Below are 21,962 nucleotides of genomic sequence, written 5' to 3' on the forward strand. Positions count from 1 at the left end.
TACCTGAACAGCTACACTAAGGCATTTCATCAAGCATCTTGCCTGCAGTAAGGCATACCTGAACCACGTCCAATGAGAGAGGAGGCCTTGCTGTAGTGACACTAGGGAGTAGGGACGACACCTCTCTAACACTCGAAGCAGGCCCGGAAAATCAAATAGAAGTGAGGCTCAAAAAAAAAAAAAAGAAGTGGCCGATCTACATACATGAGGAAGCATGGCCCAAACACTCATCCACCTCGAGCTCAACAGCAGATCTGTCGGGCAAGAGGCGGCGGCGTCAACGAGTCCAAATTAGTTTAGGGGGGTTTAGGATTTCTGTGGATTCCCTCAAGACGTCTTAACCAGGATTTAAAACAGTTAAAAATGGGCAACAGTTCATGCACTGAGGGATAAGTAACAGTAACAACAACAGCGATTTTGAACAGTTGAATTCACTTGGTAAAGCTGGTACATTTGCAGACCGGTGATACAATCCAGTGGATTCCATAAATTTTAAGACAGTTCATGCTTGCCCCATCTGTCCTATAATACAGTGCATTCCATAAATTATTCCATAAATTTTAAGACATCCATCGTGTAATATAGTGTATTCCATAAATTTTAAGACAAAATAAAAGAGCACATAAAAAACACATGTACCCTTATTTTATTTTTTAATCAGACGCTATCATCAAAATTATTAATAATGATTAGTTGATAAATAAAAAGTATTTAATGTAAAATTGATTTCTGTATTTGAGGATAAATTTTAAATGTCAGAATACACCATATTACAAGACCGAAGGAGTAGATCATTAATGAGGTATAGAGCTACAATAGCAAATAAGGTCTAGAGATTTGAAAAGAACAGGAACCGCAGAAACAAGCATTCGGTACTAATTTTCAATCTGACAGCAAATCATGAAGTCAACGAAACTGGTAGTCATATCAACAGGACAACCCAAATTGACGTTCTGTACAACCAGACCTGCGATTAATTTCATCATGCTAGTTTGTAAGGAACACGTGGCCTCCAATGCAATGGAGGCACAAACCAAAACATATCGTACCATTTTTTACAACAATACTTATGTAAGGTCGTCCTCATCGTCCTCCTTTTTCTTCAGCTCATTCTTCGCCCTGAGCAGCAGGGTGGTTTTCCAAGGATCCTGACACAATATATGACAGATTAGATAGAGGGGAGAAAACAGAAAAGGACCACATAAAATACTACATATTGTGTCCATTAATCCCTTTTGGAGCAGTTTCTAAGTTTATGCTGTTATCTCAGAGAATGCATTGCGGCAATCATGTTGCAGAAGAACCTCATGATTTAGCATGTTATAAAAGGTTGAGAATCCTAAAGAGTAACTATTGCCCTTAAAACTCTTTGATGTTGAGGTAGGTTGACGTCCAATGCAGAATAAAACACTGGCATCCTGCACTGTGAGGTTGGTGACAGTAGAATACCATGTGCCATAGACATTGCATGTTTGCTGATATTTTTCCAGCCAAATCTAGATTTGATTTATCAGGTTAATTGTATACTGCCTCCAGTCATAAAAATACATTGTTTTAAGACAAGATTTATTCAAACCTTAAAACCTACAAACATCAACAAGTTTTACATGTCTACAAAGGTAAAAGTTGTTGATGTTTGTAGTTTTTAAGGTTTGAATAAATCTTTTGCCTTAAAGAATGTACCTTTAAGAATATACTTGCAAAATTTATTCAAATATATTTGCAAAATCAGACGAAGGATTTTAAGAATATATTCAAGAAGAAATTACAAATTAGTAATGGTAGATATACAATGACCGTGCAAATTCAAACGCAACAAATAGTTTGACCCGAGGAAGTATTTATTCTTAAGTTCTTATTAAGCTAACTCCCATCCATTTTACTGTTTATATACACTTAGAAAGCATTTAAGTTACAAATAAACAGGTTAGCCACCAATGACTTGAAACTTCACAATAAAACATGGGACTGCAACTGAACATACCAGACGTGTCATGCTATCAAATTCTTTGATGGCATCAGTGAATTTGGCAACATCCCCTTCATCCATAGATGCAGCAAGATCCTGAAATAAAAATAGCTTATGATTGGGTGATTTATTTTAAAATTATATTTCATTATTGGTACTAGAGATAATGTTATATTCGAGTCAGGCATACAATGAAAAAGTGTCAAGGAAAAAGGGTAAATAATTATTCATACAGCTAAAAGCTTGTATTCACGTGTCCCAGAGAAAGTCGGGTCAATTTCCTGCAAAATAGTAACAAAACATCTTTATAAAGTTAACAAGGCACACATTAACTGGTTAGGGTCTTATATGACAGAATAATACACACCTGGTATCGCTCCAATGAATTTATGATGGCAACAGGATCACCTCTACATAGTTGGCAGATGCCAGCATTAAGGAGAATTCCTCTGACACTATACTTAAGAAGATTATTGTTGATTGACTGACGAGCAATCGCTTCAAATATCTCAGTTGCTTTTGGGTACCTAAATGTATTAAAATTTGCATAAGAAATACCACTAGAGATTGTAACCCTGAAACTACTATAATGAAGTATGCATGAAAAACATAAACAAAGATGATGGAAACAACCAGATAGCTGCCATGCTACCACCTTGAACAAAGAAAAAAACATGTTTGTTGGTGTAAGTATGCCAATTTGAACAGAAAATAGAGAAATAGAGAAGAACAAAAACAAAGAAAACTAATCAAAACATGATAATAGGCAGATCAATAAGCCTCATAACTTCTAGAGCATATATAGACAGTTCTGATCTGCAGGCTGCCACAATCCACTAGCAACCAGATTTGCTTCAGGATTTGTGATTTTACATAAACAAATTTTGAGGCAAAGTATGTCATCCATGAAAAAACAGAATTTAAAGGCAAATGAATTCCACCTTCAAAATTGCTGAGATAATGTTAAAAGGAATTCTGTAGCTCAGATGTAAGAACACATTATATTGCTAGTTTGCTACCCACAATCTGAATCAAATCTACCATTACCCTTATTCCTATACTGTATTTTCTCTTCTCCTATGCAGCCACGTCATCGCCTTTTCCTGTCCCTACGATTTCGCGTAAACGACCAGCTACTCGCCAGCTCCACGGAGCCATCCAGAATGTCCTGGGCAACCCAACTGCCACGGTCCGCCCCAGGCGCCGCGGTGCGCTTCCGCCTCCGCCGCTCCCGCTCCACTTCTCCTACCTCTCTCCCTCGCGCCTCCCTTGGCCTCCAGCGCACCCACCGCGTCTACCTCACGCCACGCTCGCCCCGCCCTCGGTTGCCTCCCACATGGCCGCACTGCCTCTGCTCGGCGTCGTGCCCGGCACGGCCGACCGTCCGGCGTTGGCCGCTCCACCCCATGCCGATGTGCCTGCGAGATGGCGTCGCGGAGCGCAAGCTGGGCCGACGGAGGGGACCCTGGCGCTGCGGGTTTTGGGACGGCAGCCGCGAGGTTCATCGAAGCTCAGCCTCGCTGTTTTTTCCACCCGCAACCCCCCCCCCCCCCCCCCCCCCCCCACACACACACACACACCCTGCGGCGTGGGCTTCGGCTCCAGTGAACGGCTCCACAACAACGGTCCAAGGTGCCGAAGATGGAGCGGGGGAGGACGCCGCTGCCCCGGCTTGGGTCATGGCCTGCGCGATGGCCGCAGCCGTGCAGTTTCAGGTGAAAAGTTCCTGGACCGAAGAAGACAGATGCTAAGTGTACAGCATATATGCTATTTTTGGTTTGGATATAGTGCCTATTCTCACTTCGTGTATTATAACAGATCACGAAGAAATAGAGCAAGGTTTCTACACCCATAAATTCCTTCTTCCTCCTAATCTCCTAAGGTGAGTAGTCTCTTTTCTTCTCCATCAGCATATATGTGTTCTTTCTTCCTAATGATGGCTACAGCTAAAACTCTGTATCCTGCATTGGTTACCAGTAAAGCATATTTAGTAAAGACCCAAATTAGTTTTCCGTTATTGCCACTATATGGAAGAGATATATTTTCTAGCAACAATGCAGAGGTTTGGTCGCTCCTTTCCTTATTTATTTGCACGTTGTTCTGAACTAAAGCCAAGCTATGTGTTGTTTTTGTTCATATATATCTATTGACGACTAGAGCAAGTACTATTTTTTGTCATTTTCCCTGCATGTTGTGCCACCTGCTACTCTTTATTATCGCTTCTTATCTGTTTGCTTTTTTTCCTTCTATTGATTCTTTGTAAGCTTTAGTTAGCTGCGCAATGTAGCAAGGGCACTTAGACATGCCACTTCAGAGGCAGCGCCTTTTGTAAGTTGTAACTCATTGTTATTCTGGTCTTTGGAATATTCTCTACGAAGAATGAGGACAGATGCTATGGTTTATCATGTTGGAACTGCTATTGCATTGTTTCACCTTAGATGATATGTAGGCCCATATATTGCAGATACAAACTAGTTTACCTACAAATATGTAGCCGCCTGATATGTTGGTGCTGCTGTCAAGAAGAATATGCACATTTTGTTTATGATTCTATATACCATCCTTAAACAGTTTTGCTAATCGAAACAAAAAAGTTCAGTTTAGCAATATATAGTTACTCTACACAGAAGCATTCTACTTTCTTCTATTAAATTCAGGAGTTTAGGTTAGTTCTGTATGAGGAAGGATGTGTAAGTTAAGTGATTTGTGGCAAATAGCTTAGCATATCTACTTTGTGTTCCTCTTACACGTTCAAGGTTTGTGGAAAGAACTTTAACATGGAATAGAGTTTCAGAATCTAAAACTTGACAATGATTTGATTTTATCATTGGTTTGCTTCGGAACCTTTCTTTCTTTTCACATTAATATGTATGATAATCTCAGGATTCCTCGCAAATTGCCATGCACTATGCTATATATGAATGCTCGATGCATATTTTGGGTTTGCATACAACAATCTTCAGCAACGAAGCTAGCTGACCTGACTATACCCCATCCACATTTAGTGCATATAATAACAATTATGACCTATTTAGGCACGACAACAACCTACCCTGGACATTTACTTTACCATTGACAACGATCAGTAGGCAATGGCCTCCACCTTAGCTGAGATCTCCATAAATTGTTTCATTTGCTATCTTATGTCAAATCTAAAAGTTAGTTTTTTTCCCTCTAACTGAGGTTATTTGTTTTTCTAGGCGGCAACTCCATGCCATTGGCAGTTGTTTCTGTAAATGATCTCCCTACTTCTATACTCAATGGTGAGCCTTACGCTGTGAACTTACCTATAGTCTATTTTCCTAATGATGGACAGAAGACTAAGCCTTGCACAAAAAGGTTCATACACACACCGGTCAAAAAGTAAAACAAATGTCCCTGGAATACTAACAATGTTATACCTACTGTTCATACACACACTGGTCAAAAAGTACAACAGGTGTTTCTGGGATCCTAACGCTGTTATACCCGTTGTTCTTTAACTTTTCCTCTTTTTTTGCTTTTAAACTGCTACTATGTATGACTATGTACCAAAACAAAATACCATATACTACCTGTTTATTGAGCATCTGCATTGCTAACAATATACAAGCCTGTGATGTGCGAAAAAGACCTTTATTCTTAATTTTGGTTAGGCAATTCCATAAACATATATAAATATTCAGCAATATTAATTGCAGCAGTATATCATCTCTACCGGTCATATGCTTTGACTGTATTTGCATTTTTGCTTAATGGTCCACAGGTCTTTTTAAAATCTTTTTGTTCACAGCCCTCCACTACATGCTGCCTCGGCCAGCCCTGTCCTCTTCGCCCGTACCCACTCCCTCCACCAACCCCAATCTGTCTCTCCCAAGACATCGTGAAGCTTCATCCAGGATTGCAGCCGCTGCAGGGAAGCCAGGAATGAACTCATGCCATCATCAGATTAGGTGTTCAATCATGTCCCATTTGTCAGGTTTTAGCTACTTGGAACTGTGCTTTATACATTTCAACTATATGAGCTAACACGACAACAACAAAGCATCTTTTTTTTGCTTTCCAAGGTTGTTGTGTATGAAAACTAGCATTTCGTCGATGTATGACCAGTGAACTGCAGGTAGCATAATGTTTTCACCATTTCACTTTTGTTGTGTTTATTCTCAGCTAATTGACATTTATCCTACGTCTTATTTTTCCCCCTCAGTACCTTAGTTTCCCAGATGTTTTGCTTAGAATATATTACAGATTGGCTAAGCACAACCAACAATTGACAAACTTTTTCGCTATTTGTATTTTATGACGAAAAGCTTTCACAATGTGATTAAATTCCAGAGTGCCGGTATTTATGAATTCTAACATGTTCAATGTATTCTACTGTCTTAGTTACCAAACTTATATATGCTTTCTAGCCTGCGCAACTGCATGGGGTACCTGCTAGTTATTGAATATATACATATACTCCATTAAGGATAATTTTCATATTCAGGGATGCAATGGCAAAAGCAGGGAGATAGCACAGTTTTCCAAACAACATATCAAGTTCACAGATTACAGTGTTAAGAATATTTCATCAAATTAAACAGGGTGACATGTAAGTAAAGACAACGAAATTGCTGATCACCGTAAAAAAGGAGCAACTAATATAGAAATAAAAGAGAATTAATAATAGTAATACTACTAGTAGGAGGTATAATACCCAGTTCACACTCAGGTGCATGAAATTGCTGATAAGTAAAGAACCCCAAAATATATATATATATATATATATATATATATTCACACCGATTCCAGACAGATATAGGCTGCATTAGGATTCTGGTTGGTCAAGCTTTTTAAACTTCACCCATCAATCAATTTGTAAAAAGTTACATAGATTGATAACTCATGATTGATAGATTCATCATGGAAAATATTTTCGTAGTATGTATCTTTCTCTCTTTCAAAATAATATATTTTTACAAAAAAGAAGTCAAACTGTCATGCAGGAGACCATGTCAATGTCCTAAACAACTTACATATGGGGTCAGGAAAAAAAACTCGACCTGTAGGGGGTAATCCACTCCCCGGGCATTGCTGTAAGAGAGAAGACCTTCTCACACAGGCCGAGAAAACCCCCGAACCTCTGCCCCACCCTGACACGGGCACTGTTGCCCTGTGAGAACCAGGCTGGGCCTTTTTGACCTGTGCTTTGGCCATGGGACAGACGAGGAGATTTTTTTAACCCCAGCCTGAAATTCGCTCCCACGGGGAGTCGAACTCAGGACCTGAGGAGTGCCGCCGAGGCCACCTAACCAGTTCAGCTCTTACATATGGGGCAGAGTACGATATAATTATTATAAGACAAATGAAGCTAATCTTACTGTTCCAACTGAGCAGCAATTTCTGCTACTTTCTGTTTGATGGTGTTTGATTGAGACGACTGTCCCTCACTGTCAAAAAGGTCAGCTGCCCTTTCCAGGTAATCTGTAGCCTTCTCTAAATCTTGTTCTTGCTGATATATCTCACCAATGTCCTGAAAGTGCATCAAATTTCCAGCAGTGTGAGTGATATATTTCTTTTTGAAACAAATCATCCTTCCTTCTGAAGCAGGTTATCATTCAAATATACTTATAAGTTATAAGGTCTATTGGGGAAAAAAAAGTACAAAGAAGAAGAATGCTGGATATCTTAGTTCATTAATCCAATAGCCTGAGGTAAAAACAAGATAGTAGCATATAATAACATATCTGTAAACAAAATAAAACTTTATTCACCTTGCTGTATCTTGCAGCCATGTTCAACCTACCAATTTCCAAGAAAAGATTAACAGACTGGTTTAGCGCTTGCGCAGCTTCTGCAATTAAGGGGTTAATGTACACAAGTTAGCTACTTGGCTAAGCATTTTTAACATAAGGGACTATGAATAAAATCATAAAAGACTAAAAGAGTAGAGACCACTGCATGGTCAAGGGTATGTAATAATAATCAAACTTATGGATGCATAAGAAACAATTTAAATCACAATATTCCTAACATTTGAGATGTCAATACAAATTCATGGCTTTTTAATGATTAAGATAGTAACAATTGTGCAAGAAGATTATCAATCACAAATATAGCACAAGTAGTCCTAATGTGTTTGATTCTCAGCTGCACATGAATCTCAGTTTTGGATGAGGGGATGCTAGTCATATGGCCAGTAAGGATCTAGAATGGATATAAATAGCAGGTCAGCAATGGCAGGAAAATAAATTTGTGGTAAGCCAGGTAAGGAGCTCAAGTTGGCTATTATGTTATGCAAATGAGCCTCTAGCTGAGTTCGTCAGGTGGCTCTAGTGGCACTCCTCAGGTCCTAGGTTCGATTCCACGTGGAAGCAAATTTCAGGCTGGGGTTAAAAGAAATCCCCTCGTCTGTCCCATGCAAAGCACATGTCTATGGTTCGGTCCAGGTCATGGTCATTCTCACATGGGCTATAGCGCCGTTTTGTATGCGTGGGGTAAGTGTTCAGGGGTTTTATCGACTTGAGAATGTCTTCTTAGCAAAATGCCCAGGAACTATCTTACCCACCCACAGGTCTGAGTTTTTTTTTTTTGTGTAATTGTCAATAAACAAAATGCTAAAAATTACAGATTGTTTGATGGTGTGAATTGAAAGTGTACATTTAAAGTGTATCTTATTAATGTGGGTCTGGGGGTGTTTTTTAAGGGATCTTATCCCTTTCCTTGTTAGTCGCTGAATTCTCACTCTTGGTAGTAGGAGAATTCTTACTCTCATCGAGAGAGGATGACACTAGGAGTTGGGGCAACTTTCTTGTCTATTTCTCACACAAGCTCACACAAATGCCATGCCAACCTGAGGGGTTGGGGTTACATATTTATAGGCTGCTAGCCAGCCAAGCATATGCCAAGATGCTAGTCTAAGATGCTAATATGCTGTCCTAGCTAAGATGTTGTCCTCTAGTCTAAGATGCTGTCCTCTAAGATGCTGTCCTAAAAACAAAAAAACAGCCACAAGGACCATGTGGGCAGCATAGCCCCACAAAGACTAGCCACACATGAGACTTATCCATCATTCTCCCCCTAAGTCTTGTGCGTCGTCTTGTGGGAGAGTTGAACCATCCCGGTCCTGGAGCAGAGCTCAAGGAACTTGATCCTCCCAAGGGGGGCTTGGTGAGCAGGTCTGCAAGCTGGTCCTTGGTGTTGATGTAGCTCGCCTTGATGCTCCCTTCCTCCAAACAGCCTCGGATGAAGTGGTACCTCACCCAGATGTGCTTGCTGCGTTCGTGGAACACGGGGTTCTTTGCCAGGGCCAGAGCGGACTTGCTGTCCACCCTGAGCTCCACCGCTCTAGTGTCTCTGCCGAGGAGATCACCAAGCAGTCGAGCGAGCCAGAGCGCCTGAGTCGAAGCGGTGGAGGCCGCTATGTACTCGGCCTCAGCAGCTGGACAGGGCCACCACCTGCTGCTTGACCGACTGCCAGCTAACGAGGCACTTGCCGAGGAAGAAGAGGATCCCGCTCGTGCTCTTGCTGGTGTCGATGTCGTCGGCGTGGTCGCTGTCGCTGTACCCAACGAAGTGTGCCGCCCCAGGGCACCTCGGGTAGTAGAGGCCGTGGTCGAGAGTCCCCGCAACGTAGCGGATGATCCTCTTCACAGCCTGCTGGTGCTCCGTCGTCGGTCGCTGCATGAACCGACTAACGTAGCCGACGGAGAATGCCAAGTCCGGCCGTGTGTAGGCGAGGTAGCGAAGGCTCCCCACAAGACGCCGGTACTGCGTAGCGTCCACCTCCTCCGTCGTGCTGTCGCGGCTCAGCTTCAGCCTCTCCTCCATCGGAGTGAGAGCTGGGTTGCAGTCAGGTGAGCCCAGCTAGCTCAACGACGCGCTTGGCGTAGGCGGTCTGTCGAAGCGTGATCCCAGAGTCATCCTGGTGCACCTCGATTCCTAGGTAGGAGAGAGGCCCCAGGTCACTCATCTGGAAGGTGGCCTTCATCTCTTCCTTGAATGTCGCCACCTCCGCATCCTTGGTGCCGGTGATCACCAAGTCGTCGACGTAGACACCCACCAGCAGGGCATTTCCTCCATTACCCCATCGGTAGATGGCCGCCTCGTGCGGGCTTTGCTCGAAGCCCATCCCCTTTAGCGTGGAATCCAGCTTGGCATTCCACGCCCTCGGTGCCTGCCGCAAGCCATAGAGGGCTTTGCGCAGGCGGAGCACCTTGCCCTCCTTGCCGGGGATCGCAAATCCCGGCGGCTGGTGCACGTAGACCTCCTCCTTCAAGTCGCCGTTAAGGAACGCCGACTTGACGTCCATGTGATGAACACGCCAGCCCTCCTGGGCAGCTAGCGCAAGGAGGAGTCGCACGGACTCCATCCGTGCCACGGGAGCAAAGTCGTCGTCGAAGTCGACCCCCTCTTGCTGCACGAAACCTCGTGCCACCAAGCGAGCCTTGTGCTTGACGATGGCACCGGCTTCATTCCTCTTCAGCTTGTACACCCACTTAAGGGTGATCGCGCGATGACCACGAGGAAGGTCAGCAAGCTCCCAGGTGCGGTTCTTCTCAACCGCATCCATCTCCAACTGCATCGCGGCGCGCCATGCCGCGTGTCTCTCGGCCTCTGCGAGCGACCGAGGCTCGTCGTCGTCACACGCAAGGTGCAACTACGCCTCCAGGTCGTGAGGCACCGGTCCCGGCACCGGCTGGTCGCCGAGAAGGTTCTCCATCGTACGGTACCGCAACGGCTCGCCGTCGTGGTACGCGTCGACGCGCTCCTCGTCGTGAGAGAGCGGAGTAGCGAGCTCAACCGGGCCGTGCTCGACACGAGCTGGTGGTGGAGTAGACGTGCCCGGAGTGGTGCCTGTCGGTGCTGGAGTGCGTGGCGTTGCCAGCTGTGGTGGAGCCGGCGAAGAACTCATCGCAGCCGAGGTCCTGGCTGGAGAGCGTGGTGCTGTCGGAGTAGCAGGCGATGGGGTCGGTGGAGGCTCGGGGACTGGGGTAGACGCGCTCGCCGAAGAAGAGCCGCCTACTCCCCCAGCTCCCTCGAAGTGGACGTACTCGACAGAGAAGTCGTCGTACGTCGGAGCCGAGCCGTCGTCCACTGCCTTGTCCCACGCCCATCCTCGCCCTTCGTCGAACACAACGTCGCGCGCCGTGCGCACACGCTGTGTCTTCGGGTCGAGGATGCGGTAGGCCTTCGAGCCCTCCGCGTAGCCGATGAACACTCACGGAGTGCTCCTGTCGTCGAGCTTGCTGATGTGGCCAAGCTCCTTGGCGAACGCGAGGCAGCCGAAGACCCGCAAGTGGGAGACCGCCGGCTTGCGCCCATGCCAAGCCTCGTAGGGCGTCCTGCCGTCGAGCGCCTTGGTAGGCGAGCGGTTGAGGATGTAGACGGCCGTCACCACCGCCTCTCCCCAGAAGACAGCTGGCATCCCCCTTTGCTTGAGGAGGGCCCGAGCCATCCCCACAACCGTCTGGTTGCGCCGCTCGACGATGCCGTTCTGCTGCGGGCTGTACGGCGCGGAGTAATGGCGCTGAATGCCCTCGTCAGCACAGTACGACGCGAATTCAGCCGCCGTGAATTCGCCGCCGTTGTCGGTGCGCAGCACGCGCAGCTTGCGGCCGCACTCCGCCTCCTGCAGCAGCCTGCGCGCGCCTGATGGCGTCCGCAGCCTCTCCCTTGCTGCCGAGGACCATCACCCACATGTAGCGGGAGAGGTCGTCGACGAGCAGCAGGAAGTAGCGTCGTCCTCCCGGTGTGGCCGGTGTCATCGGGCCACACAAGTCCCCGTGCACAAGCTCGAGCCTCTCCTTGGCTCGAAAGCTAGCCCGCTGTGGAAAGGGGAGTCGCCTCTACTTCGTCAACACGCAGACGTCGCAGAGCTGCTCCACATGGTCGAGGCACGGCATGCCTCGCACCATCTCCGTGGCACTGAGCCGCTTCAGGGCCTCAAAGTGAAGGTGCCCGAAACGCTCGTGCCACTGCCACGCCTCGTCGTCCCGACGAGCAGCGAGACAGAGGGGTTGTGCCACCTGCACGTTAAGGACGTAGAGTCGATTTGCACTTCTGGATACCTTGGCAAGAAGGCGACGACGACGATCCCAAATCCTCATGACTCCGTCCTCAACCACCACGCGCGAACCGTTCTCATCCAGCTGTCCCAAGCTGATGATGGAGTTCTTCAACGCGGGGATGTAGTAGACTCCAGTGAGCAGCCTGTGCTCACCAGACACGGTGGTGAAGATGACGGAGTCGACGCCCTTGATCTCTACACCGGAGGCATCCCCAAACTTGACGGATCCTCGGACGCTAGGGTCAAGCTCGGTGAAGAACTCCCGTCGATCGGTCATGTGATGGGTGGCGCCGGTGTCGAGGCACCACCCGTCAGTCTTGTCGTTGCCGGAGCTGTCGCCGAGGAGGGCGTGTGCTTTTGGCTCGTCAACGTGGAGGAGAGCCGCTGCGGCCGGTGCCGCTGGAGGTAGCTCGATGCTGGCATGTGCCATGAACAGAGCCGGCTCCTCCTCCGCCTGTGCGACGTGGGCCTGACCGCGTCGTGGCTGTCGACAGTCCTTGGCCCAATGGCCAAGCTAGCCGCAGTTGCGGCAGGTGTCGTCTCGTGCCGGCTTGTGCCTGCCGGCGCCGCCGCCCTGGGCGCCTCCGCGGGCATCACCCTCGGCACGTCCTCGCGCCCCGGCCTGGGCGTCTCTGCGCGCCTTGCGCGGCTTGCCACGCTTGCGGCCGCCTATCGCGGAAGAAGGCTCCCCCTTCCTCCGATCACCTTGGCTGGCAAGCCACTGCTCCCGAGTGAGAAGGAGCTTCCCGCCAGTGGTGATGGGCCCCGAGAGGGATTGTAGCTCATCGCTGTCGACGACCTTGAGGAGACCTATCGCCTCCTCGATCGACATCGTGGAGAGATCCAGCAGAGACTCGATCGAGCGAGCCATCTGCTTGTACTTCTCGGGGACGCAGCGGAAGAGCTTTTCGACAGCTCTCTCCTCGCCGTAGGTGTCGTCGCCGAACTGCACCATCTTCTGCAACAGAGTGTTGAGACGGAGAGCAAAGTCATCAACGTCCTCACCTGGCTTGAAGGCCAGGTTCTCCCACTCCTTGCGAAGTGCCTGCAGTGTGGACTTGCGGCCGCGGTCGCTGCCGATGCGTGCCGCAGCGATGGCGTCCCAAGCCTCCTTGGCAGTCCGCTTGCTGGTAAGCGAGAACTGCATCTCGGGCGGGACTGCAGCGATGAGAGCATCCAGCGCCCGTCGATCTAGGTCGTAGTCGACGTCGCCGTACCGGACTGCCTCCCACATGTGCCGCACCTGGAGCTTTACCCTCATCACCGCAACCCACTCGACGTAGTTGGTCTTGGTGAGGGTAGGCCACCCACCGCCGGGACCGACGTCCCTGACAACAGCCTGGAGCCCGTGGTAACCACGGTACCGATCCGGGGAGAGAGAGCCACGCTGCCTGTGAAGGCCGCGCTCTCCATCGACCCGTCCGCCACCGTTGCCGTGCGCGCCTCCTCCAGGAGCGCCGCCAGCGCGTCCGCGCCTGTCTGGGCTGCCGCCGCGCTTGTGGACGTGCGCGGCTGCCCCAGGAGCACCACCGCCGTGTGCGCCTCCTCCAGGAGCGCCGCCAGCACGTCCACGCCTGTCTGGGCTGCCGCCACGCTCGTGAGCGTGCGCGGCTGCCCACTGCGCCGCCCGCGCTCGCGCTGCCTCTCTCTCTAGCAGCTCGAGATCCGCGTCGGCAGTGTCGTCAGCGGAAATGGAGCTGCCGATGCTGCCGCGCAGAGCCTCGACCTCCGCTGCCGCCGCACGCGCTGCATTCGCCGCCGCCGCTGCTTCCGCCTCCGCTCTGGCTGCTGCCAGCTCCGCCGCTGCCAGCCTCGACGCCCTTGCCGCCGCTGCAGCGGTCTCTGCCGCAGCTCGCTCGCGTTCCTCTGCCGCGGCAAGTTCGGCCTCCTGCCGACGCCGCGTGCTCGAGGCGACCGAGCGTTGAGACTGCCCTGCGGACATGACGCGCTACCGGGGGGCTGCTGCGTGGGGAGAGGGCTGCTTCAGACGAGCTGGGAGAGGAGTGAACAGGAGCGGCCGGAGGAGCTGCTGCTGCCAACAGCTGGGGCTGTTGTGGGGCTGGGAGAGAAGATGAGCAAGAGATGCTCAAGCTACAGGATAATACGGCTCTGATACCAGTTGTTAGTCGCTGAATTCTCACTCTTAGTAGTAGGAGAATTCTTACTCTCATCGAGAGAGGATGACACTAGGAGTTGGGGCAATTTTCTTGTCTATTTCTCACACAAGCTCACACAAATGCCATGCCAACCTGAGGGGTTGAGGTTACATATTTATAGGCTGCTAGCCAGCCAAGCATATGCCAAGATGCTAGTCTAAGATGCTAATATGCTGTCCTAGCTAAGATGTTGTCCTCTAGTCTAAGATGCTGTCCTCTAAGATGCTGTCCTCTAGTCTGTCCTCTAAGATGTTGTCCTCTAGTCTAAGATGCTGTCCGAAAAACAGAAAAACAGCCACAAGGACCATGTGGGCAGCATAGCCCCACAAAGACCAGCCACACATGAGACTTATCCATCATTCCTTTCATCTTAATATTAACGATATACAGCTCTACTGTGTTTTCAAGGAAAAAAAAAAGACGTGAATCCTTCACTTAAACTTGTGTAGTTAGGTTTGAGGGACAGGGAATCTGTACAGCACGTGTCTTGAGTCTTTGCTCAGCAGGTGTGGCACATCATATTCTTGAAGGCTGAAGCTAGGTTTGAGTTCTATTTGTCCACAGACCAATACTAACCATTTGTCATGTTGGTGGTTCAAAAAGCAAGTGCAAAAGGACAGGAAAGGGCTGAATTCTCTCATCATCCATTGCTTGGGAAATCTGAAAACACCGGAATGATTGCGTTTTCAATGGTGTGATCCCAGATGTTCAGATTCCTACAAGAATTGCTCCTAAGGTCGTTTCATGGGGTCAGGTGATCCTTTGTTATAGGTTGTCTCAGGTCCCTTCATGGGGCCAGGTGATCCTTTGTTATAGGTTGTCTCAGGTCGTCATGGGGCCAGGTGATCCTTTGTTATAGGTTGTCTCAGGTCCCTTCATGGGGCCAGGTGATGCTTTGTTATAGGTTGTCTCAGGTCGTCATGGGGCCAGGTGATCCTTTGTTATAGGTTGTCTCAGGTCCTTTCATCCTATCACAGGCTATTTCTTGCAAGGAATCAGGTGGAGTGGGTGTTTTGTTTGTGGGCTGAGGTTTTAAGAGTTCTACCCCCTCTCCCTCTCCCTCTCTCTTCTTAATGAACTGATATGCAGCTCTCATGCATGTTAGAGAAAAAATGCAGTCATTGAAAGAAATACGCCACATAGTTCAGACAATAAAACCAATAGATGGCTAACAACAGGAAAAAAGGCAGTCAACAACTCAACATTAAGCAAGCAGAAGGGTAGCATAATATGGTAGAATGGCATTCTGTGGTTCACAGAAGACAACACTAAGAACATGTGAGTATTATATTACATGAATTATAGCAAGATAAAGAATAAAAAATCACAGACAATTAACGGTAGAGTATGCATGATACTCAGAAAGTGGAGGTACCCTGAGGTGAGAACTTTTTGTAGCAATTTGCTGCCTCGACATACGCTGAGGCAGCCTCGTGCTTGCTATCTCCCTGTTCAGCAAAATGATAAGCACCATAGCATCATCTTGTTTCAACAGCATGATTTGTGAAGATGACAAACTAATAACCCAAAACATAAGCAAACCAATGAACCAACCTTCAAATGACAGTTAGCAATCTTGATGTACACTGATGCAGCTCTGCTCCCTGAACAGTAAACTGATTTTAGTCACTGAAAATAACAAAGTCAAGGCACACTGAAATGACTCACATCAATTTATAATCAAAAATCTGAAACAAAATTTTATTCTATTCTTTCATGCAGTCCATGGATCCCATATACACTACAGCAATTCAAGCATACCAGTGCTGTCAGCCCAATCAAACAATACAATGAGATGACTATAAACATGAACATCTATTATGCGCCAAGTTCTCTGTCCCAGTGAATTATGTGAATCAGCAAAAACCCTATCAAAGAAATATAATTGGATGAATACTCGGGAAAAATAAATGAAACAATCTGATCTGAACTGGAAAGAGGGAGCAGGATACACCAGGCCCGACCCTTTTCAGGCCAGGCCACCTAAACAAAGTTCAGAAATAAGGAAGCAAAAGCACAATCTGTGTACTCATATGGAAGCGGCATCCTCAGACGAAACCTAGTGCATCAAAGATCACGCGGCTCGGCCGTAGATCCGCAACCCGAGATCCACCCCGGATCCAACCCATCCGCTAGCTTGCCAAACTAAGCAGCTAACGATCCTGACGCCCGAACGGCCGACAGATCTGGCGGCAGGGCCACCAAACGACTCATCATAACTAATTGGGGAAAAAGTAAATGGGGGAGGAGAGGGGGATCTGGGCAGGGCAGCCAGGAGCGCTCACAGTTCTTGGCGAGCTTGAAGGAGTTCGCAGCCTTGTCGAAGAGGTCGGCGGCGTCCTCGTACTTGGAGCTGAAGAGGCCCCAGCCCGAGAGCTTCTTCTCCGCCTTCTTCTCGAAGTCGTCACCGCGAGCCTCGTGATCACCCATCGCCTCTGCAGCTGCAGCCACCGCCGCCGCCGCCGCCTCGATCGGTCTCTGTTCCTCCTACTCCTCCGCGGCGGTCGCCGGCTCCCGGCGAGGAGAGAGTCGGGAGAGGAAACGGCGGAAAGCGGAAGGGTGGGATGCCACTGTTTGCTTCGTCGTGCGGGTCTGTTGACGAGTCGGGGTCGGGGTCGGGGTGCGGCCGTGCGGACGGGTCCGCGGCGAATGGACACGTCCTAGGTCTCTTTTGGCTCGGCTTCGGTTAACCTTAACCACTCCCTAGTCCAAAAATAACTGATCTCGCTTTTTTGATCGGTCGAGTGCGCACCGCGCAGGCCGTCCGATCCAATCACAAACAACAAACCGTCCACTGCCGCACGCAAGGGTTATCTCCTCGACTCCTTCCCACCACATGCCCCTCCTCCCTCTCACTCCGGCGAACTCTCCCTGACGGCCATGCCCGAGCCTCACTCCGACGAGGTTCTCCCTGGCGGGCGTGCCCCCAAAGTGCCCGCGTGACGTCCGCAACCGGCGTCTAACGAAGACATCCCAACCGTGCATGCTAGATTAAGTCCAAAAGATACAAATCAAGGCCACTTACAAGAAGCCACGCTAAGAAACTACATGAACAGATGAAATCATTCCTAACTGATTATAGTTTTAACACTTTCTGAAAATATTATACTACCTAATGTTCTATCTTGATGTTGCTTAGGTTTACACGTGAAGATGTGGAAGGTACATGGCCAAAGAATCAAGACATGGTGCTACAAAATGACTCCGTCGGAAAAGTAACATGGATGGATGACCGGACCCAGAAAAAATTGAAGCGGATAGCCGACTGGACTCCAGAAAGAAACATTCATAGCTCTCGATTTCGTGAAGCTTTAGAGGCCCATGAGGACATTTTGGAAAGCTTATCAAGCCTAGGCCGTGTTTAGTTGGAGGCTGATTCGGCGCCGCCGGATTCGGCGGCACTGTTCATGCACTGTAGCGTTTTGTTTTTATTTGGTAATAATTGTCTAATCGTTGACTAATTAGGCTCAAAACGTTCGTCTCGTAGAGTATAATCAAACTGTGCAATTAGTTTTTGATTTCGTCAACATTTAGTACTCCATGTATGTACCGCAAGTTTGATGTGACGGGAAATCTTCTTTTTGCATAGTGCCAAATCCTAGAAAATGGGGGAACTAAACATGGCCCTAGTTTTCAATGGCGCAAGTTCCAAGTATTTTGGACTTTCTAATATTGAGAGATGAGCGGATTAGTAAAGGCTGCTCAGAAGGTTAACAGTCTATCAAGGAAGAATATTGGTCCAACTTCTCGTGCAAAACTGTACCAATCTACAATATTTCGTGATGCATGCTGCACATGGCTGAAAAGCTCTTTAAATCTATTTTCACACCTAATAAATGGTTCATCATTTTGACTTCCCACTAAGGAGTTATGATCGGATTAGTGGAGATTGTTTTGAAGGCCAACAGTCACACGAGACCATTTCGAGAATCCATCTCGAGGGACCTTTTCACATTGCCAATCTTCAGAAACTCCATTTCGTTTTCACACCTAATTACGAGGGTTGTTCCTAATATAAATATCCCCTGCCTCTAAACTATTACAAACATTTTGATGAATTGATAAACCTCTCATACTGCAGCCGAGCTGTCGAGTGTCTTACTCAAACCTTTGTTCTTCTCTGTTCTACTTGGATTTGTGAAGAGATCCCTCTGATTTCTCCTAGTTCGTGCTCTACGGTTTCTAGTATGGCTGCACCGTTTTATATGGATTAGTTCTGGATTGTGGTTCTACGGTCGTTTGGAGATCGAGTAGAAGTCTTCGCGGTTTTGATACCTCTCTCTCCGTTGCTTGGTCGCATCCAACCTTGGACAGGTATAAAGTTAGTTATCCCGCTGTTCGCAGCAAGTTATCATGATTCGTGATCTACTATCATGAAGATTGGGCCACGCTCAAGGACGTTCCTTATCAACTGGTATCAAAGCTTTCATTGGCACGGCAGGTCTCACCATCATCCACATATTTATCTTTGATTTATCCATCATTTGTTACTATTTTTGTTCATCTCCGAAAGTCAGCCAAAAAAAATTATAACCTTTTGGTGGTACTGCTACCTTTGTGTTGTTATGTTCATCAAGTTGCTAGTCACCATCTTCACATATATCGTGTTGTTTTCATTTGTTATATGCACCCCTATTAGTATTTAAAAAAATCAGGAAAAAAAGAGAAGAAAGAAGAAAGAAAGATTCAAAAAAAGAGAAGTGAAAAGATTTGAAAGTAGGGGCTGTGCTGCGGGTTGTAATCTCAATAGCAGCAACTTCATATCTTTTGAACACATCAAACCACTTGATTTGTAGTACCATAACCTCCCTTGAATAGTCACCTATAGCTCTACCAAAATCTGAAACCGGGACGTTCGACTCGTAATCCTTGCGATCTCTCAATCACATTTATTGAACTGCTACACTAGCACGCTCACTGTCCTTGAGAATAGGAAAGAGCATTGATAAGTAAGAGGTGAGATTGTGTGATTCTACAAGTTTACCTATTCCACTTTTCTTGCATAACTGCTAATATGTCAGGATCCAATTCAAGTATTCATGGTGGTCGTCATGGAGAAAAAGAACCCCCAGTTACATCGGCTGAGTTGCGCCAAATGGCAAACTCACTCTTGGAGGGTATGGAGAGGATGTTCAATGAACGCATGCCTACAGATGGACGAGCACCATCAATATGATGAATCTAGTGGTGAAAATTCTGATGCGGGACATGACCATTTCAGAGATGGTCGTGAAGGTGGTAGGCGGGCTGGTCATCATGGCCAGAATGGGGGATGAGCTCATGGGCGTGGTCGTGACCACCGTGTGCGTTTTGACGATGAAGAATTTGATGATTGTGATCATGAAGAGGGATCTAATGATAATGAAAATCTCTTCGCAAATGATGGGTTGTTTGAGCAGCGCCGAGATCGTCACTTGCGTCCTGATCCTAAAAATAGGGAGCATCATCGTGGTTGCCCTAATAGGGATGACCCGGACAGCATTGCTCGTGTCAAGCTGAGTATTCAAAAATTTACTAGAAGAGAAGATGCAGATGCATATCTTGAGTGGGCTGAGTAGTGTGATAAAAAATTTAGAGCGCATAATCTTTCTGATCAGAGGTGTGTCAATCTTGCTTCAATTGAGTTCTCTGGTTATGCCCTCACTTGGTGGAATCAAATACAGGAGAATCAACTTGTGTTGGGTCGTGAACATATCAACACATGGGAAGAGATGAAGCAAGTGATGAGAAGGCGATTTGTACCCTCAAGCTATCAGCGTGACCTTCACAATAGGTTGCAAATGTTGAAGCAAGGAAAAAGATCGGTTGATGAGTATTATAAGGAGATGGAGTTGTTGTTAGTGCGGGCTGGAATTAGAGAAGATCAGGAGTAAAAAATGGCAAGATTTTTGGGTTGTCTCAATGAAGAAATTTCTGGTTTTGTTGAGATGTTTTCATACCATACTCTGCAAGACCTTGTGAATGGTCCTAATGGCTAGAGGGGGGTGAATAGCCTAATAAAAATTTCTACAACAACACTCAACAAAAAGGTTAGACAATTATGAGGCGAAGCAAGTATTGTGCTAGCCTACTCAAAAAGCAAGCCACCTACCACAATTCTAGTTGAGATGGTATCTATTCACACAATAACTAAGATACTACTCTATGTTAGTGTGCTCTCAAAGGCTTCCTCTAGCCTCTCATGAGATGCATTGAGCTCATCAAAGACTTGCTTAAGGGCTACTAGTTCCTTATGCAAGCTTTTGCATTCCCTTCTTTTGATGTCAAAGTGTTCTTTAGCATCTTCTAGCATGTCAAATAGTTCATCCTTAGTAGGTTCATCATTATCACTATCACTATCATGGTCATTCTCATGTTCATTTTCATCATCATGTTCTTCATCACTTTCATCATCACAAGATTGTACCTTAGTGTCCTTAGCCATGAAGCATGATGAAGATTCGAAGAGAGAAGGCTTCTCATTTATAGCAATGCTTGCAAGAACCTTCTTCTTGGTGGTCTTGTTATTATCACTATCATCATCATCATCACTTGAGGAAGCATCACTATCCCAAGTGACTACATATGAAACACCCTTCTTCTTCTTGAATGCCATCTTGTCCTTCTTTTCTTTCTTTTCCTTATTGTCCTTCTTCTTGTTCTTCTTGTTATCATCATCATTGTCGCTATTGTATGGGCATTGAGCAACAAGATGATCTTTTCTTCCACACTTAAAGCACCTTCTTGACTCTTCTTTGTTCTTGGATGAAGACTTCTTTCTTCTAGCATGATAGCCCTTCTTCACCATAAACTTGCCAAATCTCTTGACAAAGAGAGCCATTTTCTCATCATCATCATCATCATCATCCCAAGATTCATCTTCTTCACTTGATGTTTCTTGCTTAGCTTTGCCCTTGGATGATGTGGCTTTGAATGCCATACTCTTCTTCTTGTCATCCTTCTTCTCATCTTTCTTCTCCTTCTTTTCTTCCTTCTCATCATCATCTCTATAAATATCATCGGTCATTATATCTCCCAATACTTGGTTTTATGTCATGGTGTCCAAACCGCTTCTTACTAGAATGGTGACCAATATGCCAAATCTTGAAGGTAAGCATCTCAAGAATTTATGGGAGAAGTCCTTATCCTTCACCTCTTCCTCAAGTGCTTTGAGATCATTGACAAGCACTTGAAGCCTATGGAACATCTTTGGCACACTCTCATCCTCCTTCATCTTGAAGCTTGCAAACTTCTCTTTGAGGATATATGCCTTAGCACCCTTCACGGCTTGAGTGCCTTCAAATGATTCTTCCAACTTCTTCCAAGCTTCATGAGCCATCTCAATATTCTTGATTTTCTCAAATGTTCTTTCATCAATTGCATCATGAATGGCACTTAGAGCAATGTCATTGTTTTGGAGAAGCACTTCTTTGGCTGCGGTGGGATTCTCTGGATCATCAATCTCAATTTTGGTTTCTACCACCTTCCACACCTTTCTATTGATTGACTTGATGTGTGTGGTCATCTTTGACTTCCAATAAGGATAATTTGTGCCATCAAATTGGGGTGGCTTCTTGGTGTTGTTGATTTGAACTATTTTTACACCGAAGGTTGTTAAGCCTCAAATCACGGTGACCTCGGCTCTGATACCACTTGAAAGGTCCTAATGGCTAGAGGGGGGTAAATAGCCTAATAAAAATTTCTACAACAACACTCAATAAAAATGTTAGATAATTATGAGGCAAAGCAAGTGTTACGCTAGCCTACTCAAAAAGCAAGCCACCTACCACAATTCTAGTTGAGATGGTATCTATTCACACAATAACTA

General features: G+C 46.7%; 1 protein-coding gene across 1 annotated transcript; it reads right to left on the reverse strand.

Moving 5' to 3' along the window:
• Positions 1–858: 858 nt before the first annotated feature.
• LOC136498903 (alpha-soluble NSF attachment protein-like) lies at positions 859–16,803 on the reverse strand. Its single transcript, XM_066494608.1, has 9 exons — positions 16,441–16,803; positions 15,710–15,759; positions 15,531–15,603; positions 7,705–7,784; positions 7,312–7,463; positions 2,337–2,496; positions 2,203–2,250; positions 1,985–2,065; positions 859–1,148 (listed from the first exon to the last, which is right to left on the reverse strand). Exons 1-9 carry the CDS (start codon positions 16,583–16,585, stop codon positions 1,068–1,070), a joined length of 870 nt encoding a protein of 289 aa, XP_066350705.1. The 5' UTR covers positions 16,586–16,803; the 3' UTR covers positions 859–1,067.
• Positions 16,804–21,962: the final 5,159 nt, after the last annotated feature.

The sequence above is a fragment of the Miscanthus floridulus genome, chromosome 13 (assembly GCF_019320115.1).
Source record: "Miscanthus floridulus cultivar M001 chromosome 13, ASM1932011v1, whole genome shotgun sequence".
In the NCBI taxonomy this organism is placed as follows: domain Eukaryota; kingdom Viridiplantae; phylum Streptophyta; class Magnoliopsida; order Poales; family Poaceae; genus Miscanthus; species Miscanthus floridulus.